The 15,663-nt window shown below is 43.5% G+C and overlaps 1 protein-coding gene across 2 annotated transcripts in view; it reads left to right on the forward strand.

Moving 5' to 3' along the window:
* The first annotated feature begins 1,240 nt into the window (after positions 1 to 1,240).
* Positions 1,241 to 15,663, forward strand: part of DNAJC6 (DnaJ heat shock protein family (Hsp40) member C6) — a 157,482-nt gene continuing 143,059 nt past the window's right edge. The window contains exon 1 of one of the 2 annotated variants that reach the window (XM_050758981.1): positions 1,241 to 1,443. In XM_050758981.1, coding sequence (XP_050614938.1) covers positions 1,329 to 1,443 — 115 coding nt within the window. In that variant the 5' untranslated portion in view covers positions 1,241 to 1,328. Of the gene's footprint in view, positions 1,444 to 10,581; positions 11,774 to 15,663 lie in introns of those variants that run through there. The other variant, XM_050759071.1, reaches the window with a different exon arrangement.

Below are 15,663 nucleotides of genomic sequence, written 5' to 3' on the forward strand. Positions count from 1 at the left end.
GCTGGGCACAGGTGATTCTCCCACCTCAGCCTCCTGAGTAGCTGGGACTGCAGGTGTGTTCCACCATGCCTGGCTAATATGTGTGTGTGTGTGTGTGTGTGTGTGTGTGTATGCATTTTTGGTAGAGACAGGTTTTTGCTTTGCTGCGAAGGCTGCTCTTGAACTCCTGGGCTCAAATGATCTGACTGCCTTGGCTGCCCAAAGTGCTGGGATTACAGGTGTGAGCCACTGTGCCCGATCTCCACCAGTGATTTTAATTTTGGTCACCTATAGAAGCTCTTGTCTGATATTGTTTGGGCCTACAAAAATGGCAATTTCATAATTTGACCTAACGTAAAACCTTGATTGAGGTTTTAGATATCTAACCTGTACTCTCTGATGCTCAGCTTCCCCATCTGTTGAGTTTGGAGATTGTTTCTGCCCCCCGAGTATTATTCGGGAGGCTGAGGCAGGAGAATCATTTGAACCCGGGAGGCAGAGGTTGTGGTGAACTGAGATGACGTCATTGCACTCCAGCCTGAGCAGTATGTAAAATCTGCCACATAAAAAGCATTCTATAAATATTAGCTATTATTATTGCAGCCAGGTCGTGTTCAAGGGCGTTGGTTTTGATCTTCCTCTCAGTCTCTCGCAATTCCAAGCAAAATCTCAACAGAGACCAGTGGTGGCATGGGGATGGGGTGAGGGAGCTTCAGTTCCGCCATTTCAGTTTCCTCATCTGGAAAATGGGAAACGCCTCCCACACCATGGGGTTGCAATGAGGTTTCATGAAATGTGTGTAAAAGTAGCTGGACATGGAACAGGTTCTCAAAAAATCATGGGTGACTAGTAATCCCTTGTATTAGGAAAACAGGAATATCTGTCAGAATTAAAACCACTTTCTAACGTGATGTTGTTTCATTCTGAGGCGGTAGCACGGTGTGAGTAAACATCGTCAGAGCCTAGGGCTCTGGAATTTCTTTAGCGCTGTGTGATTGTGGGCAGATGCCTTACCCTCTCGGAGCGTGGAGTATATGGTTTGTAACTGGGAGATAAAATTGGTGAGCGCCCCCAAGGACTTCTGTATTAATTAAGGGTGCTAACTGTGCCTCCCGAGTGAGGGGCGCGGGCCAGCGCTCACCCCCACGCCTCGGGCGCCAGGCGCCGCCGTGTGGGCCGGGCGGGGACGCCTCCCCGGTCCGCGCCAGCCACGGCTCCAGGCCCTAAGCTCCGCCCCCGGCGCGCGTCTCCCGGCAGCGGCCCGGCACCTGGCAGACGCGCGGCGGCGGCGGCGGCGAGCGGTGGCGCTCGGCTCGGGCGGCGGCGGCGGGGGAGGGCGCGGCGCACCGATGGGCGCCACTGAGAAGGGAGGCCAGAAGAGCCGGAAGCTGTTTTCCTTGCAGCGGCCGTGGAAGGCTACCCGGCGGCTGTGGAGGCCGCGCTCAGCTCGCCAGGCGGGGCAGGGTGAGTGTGGGCGCGGCCGGTCGGGACCTGTTACCCTGAGGCAGGGGCGCCGCGGCGGCGGGGCGGTCCCCGGCGGTCTCTCGGGCCGCGTTCTCGGCCCCGGGAGCCTGGATGCCTAGGCGACCCCCGAACCCGACCCTTCGCCGCGGGGACGGGGACCGCTGGGGAAGCGCACCACTGGGGAAGCGCAGGGTTTTGTCTCGGCACAGTCTCCTTTTCCCTAGCCCCTGCTCGTTGCTTTGGCTCTGGACACAGGGAAGCCACGGTGGCGCGGCGACACAGCCTCACTGAGGTTAGCTTGTCCCCGCCCCTGCACCTGGCCTGGCGCCTGCAATGCAGTGCCCTTTGGGGGAATGAATCCGAACCCGAGGGTCCCTTTAAGGTCCTCCTGCCCTGTACCCACCTCCTTTCTACCTGCCTGCGGTGATCTCGAAGCTCTCGCCGCGATAAACTATTTCCTAGCACACTCAGTCCTGTCCTCGCCAGGGCCTCAACTCACAGCCAATCACTGAGTCACTCCATTCATTCATTCCACAATTTTTATCGAGCCCCTCCATCTGCCTTGATCGGAGGAGAACACGATGGGCAAGGGCTTGTGGAACTGCTTCGAGAGAGGAAGACAGACATTACACACGCAAAACAGAGAAAGCCCGGTACACATTGCTATGTGTGCTTGGAGGAAATCAGATAGTCTGCTGAGAGAGGAAAAAAGGCAGGGGGCCCGAGTTTCCTTGGCAGGCGGACTGGGAAGGCCTCTCCGAGGCACTGCAAGTTAGCGGAGACCCGAGGACTGACGAGGAGTTACTCCAGCGTGGAGCCAAGTAATAGAGAATAGCAAGTGAAAAGGTTCCCAGAGTGCCTGAACTGAGCAAGGGGAAAGTGAGGGATGCAGGGCCCGGATGAGGTCTGGGCAGAACATGAGGAGGAGTTCAGATTTTATTCAACATGAGCTGGGAAAAAACACTGAAGTGTGCTAAGCAGGGAAGTGACCTGATCTGCTGGTTCCCGGCTTTTCTCTGTTTGCAGTGTCCATGCCCGCATCTCAGCCTGCCGGATTCCTACCCTCCTGCCAAGACTAGCACAAATGTAGTCTCTTCCCTGAAATCTTTGGGGTTCCTGCCACCTGTAACCCCTCCTTTAGCATTTCGTCACCTGTAGAGCGTTTGTCACTGTTCATCTGGTATTAAAGATTCCACATTCTCATCCATTTCATCTTTGCATCCCCCACCAGGCTAAGTGCAGGGCTTGGTACTGTGTAGATACTGCTTATAAATGTGTCTTGTCTTGTCCTTTTTGTCTGTTTCCATCGTCTGAGGATCCTTCCTCTGAGGGGTTGACATGCCTTATTTCTAAAATGGCCGACCAGATGCAGGGCAGAGCCAGACTGCACCAGGACCCTGCCATCGATATAGTCACCTCACCCACTCCTGGTGTTTTGAGGATTAAATAAATTAATGAATTAAACGAGTTAGTAGTTACAAAGTGTTAGTACCTAGTTAGCGTTATAAAAATAAATTTGAAAATGACCAGCAATAATTATCTTTCAAATATTTATTTATTGCATTAAAAACAAGCTTTTCTATTGGTGGTTGTTAGGGAGACTCTGCAGCTTGTCATTGTCATCTTGCCGGCTTCCAAGTATGTGTTCCTACTTTTTTTAAGTCAGTGCACCAATAAAATTCGTTCTGTACTGTCATCAAGAACTATTGCTGAGGCCGGGCGCGGTGGCTCAATCCTGTAATCCCAGCACTTTGGGAGGCGAGGCGGACAGATCACTTAAGGTCAGGAGTTCGAGACCAGCCTGGCCATGGTGGTGAAACCCCGTCTCTACTAAAAATACAAAAATTAGCTGGGTGTGGTGGCGTACACCTGTAGTCCCAGCTACCTGGGAGGCTGAGGCAGGAAAATCGCTTGAACCCAAGAGGCAGAGGCTGCAGTGAGCTGAGATTGCACCACTGCACTCCAGCCTGGGTCACAGAGTGAGATTCTGTCTCAAACAAACAAAAAGAACTATTGCTGAAACTAAATAGGGCGGAAGGCTGACCACTTCTTATCATGAGCTTAAATGAAATCGATGATTGCAACAAGTATCCCTTGAGTGATAATTACATGCATAGTGTTATTCCAGATGTTGTGTGAATGCTTACAAAAGAGGAATAAATGAATATTGCCACTGTAGTAACTTGGGTTAGAATAAGTGTTCTAGTCTTATAATTTTTATTTTAATTTTTAAAATATTTGTTCTGGGATACACATACAGGATGTTCAGGTTTGTTACATAGGTAAAGGTGTGCCAAGGTGGTTTGCTGCACCTATCAACCCTTCACTTAGGTATTAAGCCCAGCATGCATTAGCTATTCTTCCTGATGCTCTCCCTCCCCTGCCCTCACCACCACGGGCCCCAGTGTGTGTTGGTTCCCTCCCTGTGTCCATGTGTTCTCATTGTTCAGCTCCCACTTATAAGTGAGAACAACTGGTGTTTGGTTTTCTGTTCCTGCATTAGTTTTATAATTTTTAAAACCAGATCTGTAGTGCCTAAAAAACCATCTCTGCTTCTGTGTTCCTGACCTAGCGTTTACTCACAGCTTCCCAGGGCTCATTGCCATCCCACACCTCTCTTTTCTTAGATAGGATCTTGGCTGCTCACTACATTCCTCTACTATCTATCTTCCCCTTTCCTCATAAGCCCTGGGTATAAAGCCATTCTAATATCTAATGTTACATGATACTTGACATCTTAAAGAATAGTTCAACTACAGGCTTTTGTTTAGATCTTGACAATACCCCTGGAAGGAGAGAGGGCAGATGTTATGTATTTCCCCCATTTTATATATAAAGGAAGGTGAAGCAAGAGATACCAAGTGATATGCTGGAGGTCATGTGACTGGTGAGTGGCAGATTCAGGCCTGTCTATACAACATCCTTTCTGCCACATCTCCCTCCATACATGAAAAAACATGTTTCAATAGCTATACTCATAGAAGAGGGAAGTAAAATGAATAAATATTATACAATAAAAGAAATCTATATTTCAATTTTATTTGATTTTTTAAAGTTAACCTGAATTTCTTATGATGATGTTAACATCACTTTGGGCATCTAGAATCATATGCTTTGATGTCAGACAGGCTATTATTTGAATCTGCCACTCATAAATGGCACATTAATAAGCTGTGTGATATTAGACAATGTCCTTAGTCTTTCAAAAATGGAGTTATATATTATCTAAAGAATGAGGATGACAATTCCTATGTCATGTAACTGTGATGATTAAATGCACTTCTGGTACATAGAGGTTCACAAAGGGCTGGTTATTTTTATTAATATTAGGTTTACTATTATATGTATTCATATTAATAAAACAAAACCTAATATTAATATGGTTGAAAATGTAGACTATTCTTAGAAAATAGTCTAGAAAACCTAGAAAAGTCTAGAAAACCTAGAAAAGTCTAGAAATTATTAGAAAACCATAATATTAATATGGCTGAAAATCTAGACTACTATTCGTATACTATTGTTAGTATAGACTAATAATAGTGTAGAGTTTCATAATAGTCCAGACTGCTGTTAGTCTAGATTAATGCTTAGTCTAGATTGTCAACCATATGATCACACTCAAAATACGGTTAAAAGTTCAGTGCCCTCTAGGAAGCAACCACAGCTGGAGGCTTTTTTGGGGCAGTTAACCCTTCTGCGTCAACCAGAAGGTCCTTCTTTCTGCCACCTTCTTCTTTTTCATCAGGAGGCTGCAGGGGTGAAGGAACATAGCTTCTAAGGATTTCTGTCATCTTTTCATCCTAATACTGTGTCCTGAACATAGCAGACATTCAATAAATATGTCTGGAATGAAAGATTCCTTCCATTTTTATATATTTCCAAAGAGAATGACTCTGAAATTTACACTCTGAACATTTGTCACTAAAAGTTTAGCATAACTATCTAAAGGGACAATTACTGCATCAAACTGTATATATATATTTTTGATTTTGAGAGCTATTGCCAAGTTGACCTTTGTATATTTGTGCGAATTCAGTTTCTGCCAACTGTGTATAAGCTCCCTGATTCCTTACTGAATATGGTCAGACTTTTAAATGCTTGCTAATTTGATGGGTATGAAATGGTATTCCATGTTGTTTTATATTGAATTTTCTTGACGAATAATGAAGCTGAGTATCTTTTCACATGAATATTGGCCATTCTTGTGTGAACCTTTGTGAAAGGCCTATTGATGTCTTTCTCATTTCTTTAACTTGGTTTTTTTTTTTTTTTTTCTTATCCATTTTAGGAATTCTTTAAATATTCTGGATATGAATTATTTGTTGGTTTAGAGGTCTAAACAACTTTTAAAAATATACTTAATTATGCCAGTAGTTCTAAATGAACAAGCTGTGCTGAATTGAAATTAACCCTCCAAATGCTTCCATCCATTCCAGAAAACCATTTTACTCAAATATCAAAGTTTGTAGGTTACAGAAAAGGGAGCAAATGAGGAAAGCATTTTATGAGCAGTAGACTTCTCTAGCCCTTGAAATTATGGTAGATAACCGGCCTTGAGTTCCTCCCACCAGAAATTCCTTCCTCTAAACCCTGTGGCGGGCGAGGAGCCCTTTCCTGAGCTATGGTATTCTCTGGGAAGACACAGGTTGGAACTAGAGTCATTGTCCATCAGTAGATAGTATTTTCCAGAACAATTTACTTGGAGAAAAGGACAGAATTTCTGTCACGTTGATCAGTGGTTTATTCTCTCACTGCCATTGTCTAGCCATATGTCCCTAAAAACAAGCCACATTGAATGGAGGTCATGATCCCTACCTAGCCTATTCCTAAGGATATTAGAGAGATCAAATGAGACCATAAAAATGAAAGGGCTGTGTAAATACAAGGTTTATTAGCCAGGCTATGGGAAGTAACCAACACTTTGTCAGAGTGGGAAAACCTTACTGACCCACAATCTTTGGGTCTGTGGCTCTGGCTCTCCTCCTACCACCTGTTCTGCATACAGGTGCATGATTGTAGAGAGCCGTGGTTCTCCAAGCTTGGTTTCTAGACCAGCAGCATGAGACCAGCAGCATCAACATCACTCAGGATCTTGTTAGAAATGCAAATTCTAGGCCCCCTCTCAGAGCTACCAAATCACAAACTGAGGGGTGGGAGGATGGGAGGATGGGGAGGGATAGGAGGCTGGGACCTGGAAATGTGTTTTAATAAACTCTGCAGTAATTCTGACACATGCTAAAGGTTGAGAACCACTGACCTAGTAGGATGAGCAAGGGTTTTACAGTCAGCAAATGTGGGTTTAAATCTCAACTCTCCTACTTGCCAACTTGTGACGTGTAAATTACTAGACCGTCTTGGGTTTCCAAACTCTTACCAATAAAAGGAAGACCGAGTGTGGTGTTGCAGGTGAAGCTACTCTCCTTTCCTTCCCATTTCCCTCACAGGACTGTGTGAGAAATAAATGACATGACGATTCTGGACTTTGCTATGTTTAGCTATGTGTCTCCTTTGGCAAGTCTTCTTGCCTCTCTGCCTCGTTTTTCTCATCTAATAAAACGAATGGCAAGAGTTAACGTGTGCATTGCTTTTGTCACATTATGTGCCAGCCACTGTCTTAAAGATTGTGTATGATTTTATTTTATTCTTATAATAATCCTGTTTTACAGCTTTCATTTTACACATAAGAAAAACTGAAGCAGAGAGAGGTTCAGTAACATTTCCAAAGTTATACAACTAGTAAGCTGGGATTCAAACCTGGAGGTCTGCTCTGAGTCCTTGCATTAAAGACAATGCTTGCCAGATAGTAAGTTCTCAACAAATGTATGATGATGATGATAAGAAAATAGCTTGGCATATAGTAGGTACTCCATATAACCCATGCTGCCCTCTTCTCTGTGGCTAGCCCTAATCCTAAACATCTACCCCCTCCCCGCAGTAAGCACATTTTCTTTTTTCTTCTCACCTCTTTTCTGGCCATTTGGGTGCTTTGAGCAAGCCAGACAGAAGCTTGGCTGGGTGCAGGAAGACCGAGTGTGGGGTTGCAGGTAAAGCCACTCTTTGGGAATGAATGACTAAGCAAGCAGAAGCTCTAGACAAGTCATTGAAAGATCATTTCATCTGCCTAATTTGGGACATGTGTTCTAGGTCTCTGCTTACCTATCAACTAATCAAGAATTAAAATGCCTCAAAAATTCCAAGGGCATGTAAAAGCTTTTTTTTTTTTTTTTAATTTACTTATTTTTTTTTGGTGCCCAGTGTTTCCTCAGAGTAAAATTTGCAGCTGGGAAAGTTTAATCCACAGTATGACAGCAGTGTTTTTTTTCCTTTCATTTTTGTTTTGCTCGGACAATAAAAAGCCTTATTCCCTTTCAATTCAGGGTTTCACTCGTTGTTCTTGAAAATTCCCTTCAGTTTAGCTCTCAAGATGGCCTCGCTTGCTGAGCATGAGTCACTGGTTTAGTGACTCAGAGTGGCATCTAACAAGGCAAGGATGTGCAGGGTTGTCAAGGGACTTAGTGGCCAGCGGAGCCTGCCTGAAGCTTTTCCTAAACCCAGTTTTTGAGATAGAGCATCTTGTCCATTAGCGGCTGTTTCTAATCATCCTCAGTACCAGTTTATCTGAAGCTTGGGGTCTGACAGAGATATTGCCTTGTTGTGGAAAGCTCTAGACTCCATCCTTGTCCTTAACTGGGTGTGGCCTTGAGATTTACTGTGTGACATGACAAGACTTCTGAGAGTTCACCCAGCTCTGCTTGGAATAGCCACAGAATCAGGAGGCCTGTGCTTCTGGAAATACTGCATCAGGAGGGAAAATAAAAGCTCTTCATATTTGATGAGGCCTTCAAACCTCTTTCAACTTAAGGAGAAAAAAGATCAATTAAAGTTGGATAGAGAAACAGACACATGTGATGAAGCAAATATACCCAAATGTACTTGGATATGGGGCCACTGAATAATTCTTTCAACTTTTTGGTGTGTTTGAAACTTTTCAAAATACAATGTTAGGTACAATGCAAATACCCCTAGAAATGACTACACTTTTGAAAACATTATTACTTCCTTTTGCAATATAAATGGGTGTCTTCCTTCCCTTCTTCTACTTCCTTTCTACTCCTAGCATTGGTCTTTTTAAAATTTTGGTTTGGGGAGCCTTCTTTATTAAAAAGGGCCTGGAATAGTTAGAAAGAATGAATAAGACCTAGTATTTGATAGCACAACAAGGTGACTACAGTCAATAATGATTTAATTGTACATGTTAAAATAACTGAAAGAGTATAATTGGATTGTTTGTAACACAAAGGATAAATGCTTGAGGGGATGGATACTCCATATTCCATGATGTGATTATTACACGTGGCATGCCTGTATCAAAATTTCTCATGTACCTCATAAATATATATACCTACTATGTACCCACAAAAATTAAAAATAAAAAAAATTTTAAAAAGGGCCTGGAGTGAGGGTGGTTGGTGATTGGTTATTCCTTTATTCCTTTATGCCAACGACTTCATATTCTTCTTCATATGTAATTCTCACAATAATCCTACAAACTAGTTATTATTTTCCATATTTTATGAGGAAACTGAAGCTTAGGGGAGTAAACTTGACCCAGTTACAAGGTAATACTACTCATCTTACAGCATTTATGGAGCCCTTATGTGTCAGGCTTTGTGCTATGAACCTTAAACGTATTAACTTGTTTGAGCCTCACCCAGCTGTGGGAGATGGGTACCATTATCGCCTCCATCCTGCAGATCAGAAAATGGAAACTTAAGAGAGGTGCAGCAGCTTGTCTCAGCTTATATTCCAGGGGCTGGTACATGGCAGGGCCCATGTTTGAATCCATTCTCTTACGCTTTATTTTATTTATTTTTTGAGACACAGTCTGGTCTGTCACCCAGGGTCTTTCTTGCTCTGTTGCCCATGGCTCACTGCAGCCTTGACCTCCCAGACTCAAGCATCCTCCCATCTCAGCCTCCCAAGTAGCTGGACCACAGGCTCATGCCATCATGCCCAGCAAACTAAAAAATTTTTTTCGTAGAGACAGGGTCTCACTATGTTGCCCAGGCTGGTTTTGAACTCCTGACCTCAAGCAATCCTACCACCTTGGCCTCCTAAAGTGCTGGGATTACAGGCATCAGCCACCTCTCCCAGTCCTCTTTTGCTTTGGAGCTTTTGCCCTACTATTCCAACCCACGCCTTGGCGTTTTTTTGCCTACTTTGGTAAATTGGCATATCTAGTGGAAGCCTCTTGACCTGAGACCACAGGCTCCTGAGGACAGAGAATGTTTTGTTCAGCACTGTGTCATTCCTAGTGTTCACAGAAGTGCTGGTACCATGAATATTATTGAATAAAAGAGTGCATGAATGATGGCTTCTCACCACCTACTCCCTCACCTTCTCAGTCCCCCAAAGTGCTCCTCTTGGGCACATTTTGGCTATCCTGGACTTGGTCCTTGGAGATAAAGATGTCAGTTTCTCTGATGTGGTTTAGCCAGTGTCTCATTTGGTGGCTGGTAAGGAGTTATAATGAAAGCAGATTCTCCTTATTGGTCTTAAGTTGTCAAAGACAGCAGAAAGATATTATCCACTGCCAAGGAAAGATGGAACCAAAAACAAATACTTAAAGTTCCCAAAGCTTTCAGGGAGTCTTCCAGTTGTGGCAACGAGAAGTCAACTCAAGGCCCCCTAATAGCCATGAGAGCTCTCACATTATAGCTATATTTGACTCTCGGGTTGCAGTAATGAACAGGTGAACACTGACAATTAGTCCTCTTAAATGTGCCCAAGCAGTTGGTAATTATACCCTACATTTATTTAGTGTTTTGTTTACAAAATTCTGTTCTCCCTTTTAATGATATGAACAACCCAGTACATATATAGGACAGCTATGATTATTCCCACTTTACAGATGAGAAAACTCATGCCAGAGAGGTTCTGTCACTTGCCCTACACTACTCAGTTAATAAAAGGTAGAGATGGTAGAGATAGGTCTTCAACCCTTTTAATGCCTAGTCCCGTAAATTTTTAATATCAATATTGCATTTAACTCAGTAATTTCTGAGGATGAGAGTAACAGGAAGATGTATTCCTTTCTGTTGCTCTTCTTCCAATTTCGTTATGTATTTGAGTCAGTTAGTCTTTCTGGCTACCAGTTTACCAATCTGTATCATGGGGAATAAACACCATCCATCAGTGAGTATGCATGAAGCAGAGGAGATTGGGAGGGTTCAGAACTTAAAGAACAGTTTCTGAGTGAAGCCGTTTGGAAGAGACTGTGATGACTCTTACCCATTTTCCATAAAACAAGTAAAATGGCACCTCCCTTGGCCACCCTACCTAAAATGGCACCCCTGTTACTTCATTACCATGTTTCATTTTTCTTCACAACATTTATTGCCATTTATTATATGTCTACATTACCTGTCTGAATCCTTGCACCAGAGTGCAATAGCCAAGAAGGCAGGGACCTGAAACCCTAACAGGTGGAATAGTGCCTGGCACAAATAACCATGTGTTGAATAAATGATTGAAGGAATGAATGAATGAATCTGAGCTGTGAAATGATTTAGAGTAAGTGAACTGAATGACTGAAAGATTTACTTGAATCCTCCTTACTCTCCAACAGAGGGGTCTTATGGTTTGGTATCCTCATGCCTATTCCTAGTCTGCCACTCAGTGGCTTACAACCAGTCACTAAAGCCTCCTTGAGTATCAACTTAGGCCTGGGTGAAATGGGTTCAATAACTTGTGTCCATGCAGCAGACACAGGCCATTATATTGCACTGTATGCCTCTGTACTATAACGCCTGTGAGCAGCTTGAGGACCGAGGGCTGGTCCTGTGCATTGTTGTATCCCCAGTACTTAGCATACAGCCTGGTCCACAGAGAGGTAAAATAAATGTTGAATGAATGAATGAAAGTACAGGGCTCTTAATCCTCCTCCAAAGCTGACTTACCATCTGAAAATAAACCTGGTGCATGACACAGACACTCCCCTTTCAATTCAGAGATGAGGAGGCGCTAAACAGTTGGTTCCCTATCCTGAGGGAAGGAAAGGCAAACCTCGGCTCCAGATCCGGTTCCATGCCATGTTTTGGAATTTGTGTTTACGTCTGCCTTCATCCCCATCCTTTCCGCTCCAGTATAAGCAAAATTATAACCCCGCACACCGACTTGCATGCAATTATCATAGCCCGAGTGCTCCTCCGTTGAGAGACTTCGCCCCCGAGACCGCTGACTGTGAATGACAAATCAAAAGTCAGGGTTGCAGAATCAGACGGACTTTCCAGAGGGAGGAAGCAGAGAATGAAAGATTCTGAAAATAAAGGTAAGGGGCGGACTGCAGAAGGATGGCTAAGAGAGGGCTAAAGGCTAAAGGATCCTAGGGATGCGATGTCACTCCACAGACATATTTAGTTTGTATTAATGACTAGTTTAAAATTACCGTGCCTATATTAACATTCTAGTTATATAATAAATATGATGACTTTAAAAAATGACTAGCTTCTAGTTTCCAAATATTGTGTCATTCAGCTTTCCATTTTTGTAGTACTAAATATAACTCTATTTTTGCATTCTTCATTTAATCTTGGCTGAGTAACACAGCTTTCACAGATTTCCTTAGACTAGCTCCTAGATTTTTGATAATTTTATTTTGGGGGTGTTCACAATAGTTAATAATGAATATACAGGTTTTCAATACATTATTAGAATTGGAATATCTGAAATACTTGGGACTTAAAACAGTTTGGGTTCTCAAGGTAAACGCTGACGGAGAATCCTTTAATGAACATTAATCTTTTTAGGAGCGCTCCATGGGGAGCCGTCGCTGACCTTCAGAACTGTTTATCTTGCAGAGAAATGTTGGGATGTAAACTACCCCCACTCCATCAGCCTCCACTCCTTACCTCCCCCTCACCTCCCAACACTAATTCTGTTGGGGGGGGGGATGGGGGAAGAGAGAAACCGATTTAAATAAAAACTCAAAAAAGGAAAAGGCTCACTGAAAAATGAGCCAACCAAATTTTAAGTTCAACAACAAGCATTCTGGAGGATTCTGGGGTTTTAAATTCGGAGGCTCCTTAAATGTTCTGCCGCATTTGGGGGAGGAGCAATGGACCCTTAGGTCTCCGGAGGCTACACGTGTTCCCCGATCCCGTTTCCGGGGGGAGCCCTTCCTTCCTATTGAGCTGGTCGTGCTCCTGGCCCGCGTGCCCAGGAAGGGCGCAGAGGGGCCGCGCGCCCGGGGGAGAGCGCTCGCGCTGTCGCCCGGGCGGAGGACGCTGTCTCCGCGCGGCCGTGCCGGGCCGCTGCTTCCGGAACGCTAATTTTAGGGTTCGCCGGCCCCCCTTTCTTTTCACCCGGTTTCCGTGCGAGCCGCTGCGCAGCAGACTGCGCTTCGAGTGCGCTGGGTTTTAAGGAGGCCCCGGCGCTTTCCCTTTGGGCTTGAGGGCTTGGGTGCGCAGGTGGGGGCTGGCACGCAGCCCCGCGGGCAGGTTTCGCGCAGCGACCCTCCCGGCACCCGAGCTAAGTTCTTTGGGTGAGGGGTGCAACAACGGAGGCCCCAAAGCTCTCTGCGCGCAGCGCCGCCGGTCTTGGCCTTCTCCAGTCCTCGGGAGCCTGCCACCCTCTCTGCCTTGTTATAGGAATCCCCTCCTGGTGGTGGGCAATGATGTATACATATTCAACGTTAGAAAAAGAAGGAAAAAAAAAAAAGCCCACTCACAACCTAATGCCAATGGAGAGAATGGTATTTTAATCTATGAAACTGTAATGAAGGCTCTTAAACAATCCCACTTTCCATAATTGAGGCTTTCAAAAGGGCCAGGTAGTGGTGTTTGTATTAACATCTCATAGGCTCTGGATCTTTCACATCCACGTATTGATCTATGTGGTTTTGACGTTTACATTTTAATGAAGCAGCCTTAGTGGGGAAGAAAACAGCTATGCATGGGCCTAGTAAGCGGGAAGAGGACCTGTTCACTCCTGTTTCTAAGCCAGCATTTACGAGTAGGTATTACCTGTGTGTGAAATCGAAGTATTTTAAAATTAACTCTAGGAAGAATGTTGGTTTTTCCTTTGTTGTTTTCAGTGGTTGGAGAAAGGGTTTATTGGAGAGAAAAAAAAATTGCTTATTTGCCAAGTCATGCTAGGCCATGGACATGATTTAGAAAAAAAATTAAAGCTGCCTGAATTGGAGGCTCAGGTTAAGGTTAATATTCAACATTGTTTGAAATGGAAACACTCCTGGTTTCTCAGTGTATCAGTGTGTTTTAAGCTCAGATCCCTGGACTTTTTTTTAAAGGAGAATTGGTATTTAGAATTTTTTTTTTTTGAGACAGAGTCATGCCCTGTTGCCCAGGTGGGAGTGCAATGGTGCGATCTCTGCTCACTGCAATCTCTGCCTCCCAGGTTCAAGCGATTCTCCTGCCTCAGCCTCCCAAGTAGCTGGGATTACAGGCGCATGCCACCATGGCCGGTTAATTTTTGTATTTTTAGCAGAGACGGGGTTTCACCATGTTGGCCAGGCTGGTCTCGAACTCCAGACCGCAGGCGATCCATCTGCCTCGGCTTCCCAAAGTGCTGGAATTACAGGCGTGAGCCACCGTGTCTGACCAGTATTTAAAATTTTTATTTTACTTTATACTGGAAAGAGCCTCGGGTTTGGAGTCAAGATTGGTAGACTCTGGCTTGTTCAGTTATAATTCATTTGTGAACTAGGACAGGACTCTTTATTTCTTTGGGTCTCAGTTTCTTTATCTCTAAAATGGAGAGCTACCATCACATGAGTGGTTCAGTAAATGTTGACTTGTGGCTTAAGAACTGCCTGCCTGCCCTTTCCATCTTTTTAGTTCGTCTTAGGACAATTCAATGAGGTTTTTAATACAAAAGACATTGTGTAACATTGATCCAGCATATCTCAAAATGTTTTGCAAGCCAGGAAAAAGAAATTAAGTATAAGGCAACTGAAAAGAAAATAGTTGAGTGAGTTAATAAGTAGATATTGGCAAACATGACAGCTAATTATTATAATAACAACTATAGCTCCTATTTAATGAACAACTCTTATGTGAAAAGCTCTCTGGGAGGTGCTTTACATATTGTCACAACACTGCAAGGTAGGTGGTATTTTATTTTGAAGAAATGGATTAAGAATTTTGTACAGGGATACATAGCTAGTTAATGGCAGAGCCATGATTCAAAACCAGGTCTTTTTTTAATCTCCAAAACCATTCACATGGTAGGCAAGTACTTGAAAATAAGTAGCCCTGTACTCTGTAAAATTACAGTTTTTAATAAAATTCTCAACATTTTGAGAATTAACTTACCTATATAAAAAGGGAGATGTGAACCCTAGAAAATGATGACTTTTGACTGATGTTTTAGGTTGTTTTTATTTGGAAAACAGATACTTTAACTCTTCAAATTCAGCTCCAAATTTTCTTTTTACTAAGTTCTTTGAGTATGTTATGCAGCAAGGTCTTAGAGGCGGAGGTACAAAATAATAAGAATGAAGACTGAAAATTTGGGTGAAATTTTTTTTTTTGGTCTATAAGAGGTCAAATAAAATAGTTCTCATTCCAGTTTTTCTGTTATTTTTCTAGATTTTATTTAAAAATGGCAAACATGGCATTTGTTTAGCAAACAAAGTTACACATAACATTTTAATAGTAGGATTTAAAAGTTGTCATGACTGGGCGCGGTGGCTCACGCCTGTAATCCCAGCACTTTGGGAGGCTGAGGTGGCGGATCACTTGAGGTCAGGAGTTCAAGACCAGCCTGGCCAACATGGGGAAACCCCGTCTCTAGTAAAAATACAAAAATGAGCCGCGTGTGGTGGCAGGCGCCTGTAATCCCAACTATTCAGCAGCCTGAGGCAAGACAATCGCTTGAACCTGGGAGGCAGAGGTTGCGGTGAGCTGAGATAGCAAGACTGCACTCCAGCCTGGGTGACAGAGTAAGACCCTGTATCCAAAAAAAAAAAAAAAAAAAAAAAAAAAAAAAAAAGTTGTCTATGCCAATGGTTCCTGAGACAGCTTTTCACTGGAAGTTATTACAAAATCTAATTGGGTTTGAGCAGAGTCAGATTCAGACTTTTAGGATCTAAATATTAAAAAATAGTGTGGTGTTCATCCTCTAATCTGTAATTCAAAATAAGTATAAATAAATTTTTAAGAAGTGATTTTTCTTAAACATCATGACGACTTTGATACTTTT

Source organism: Macaca thibetana, chromosome 1 (genome assembly GCF_024542745.1).
Source record: "Macaca thibetana thibetana isolate TM-01 chromosome 1, ASM2454274v1, whole genome shotgun sequence".
Classification (NCBI taxonomy): Eukaryota; Metazoa; Chordata; class Mammalia; order Primates; family Cercopithecidae; genus Macaca; species Macaca thibetana.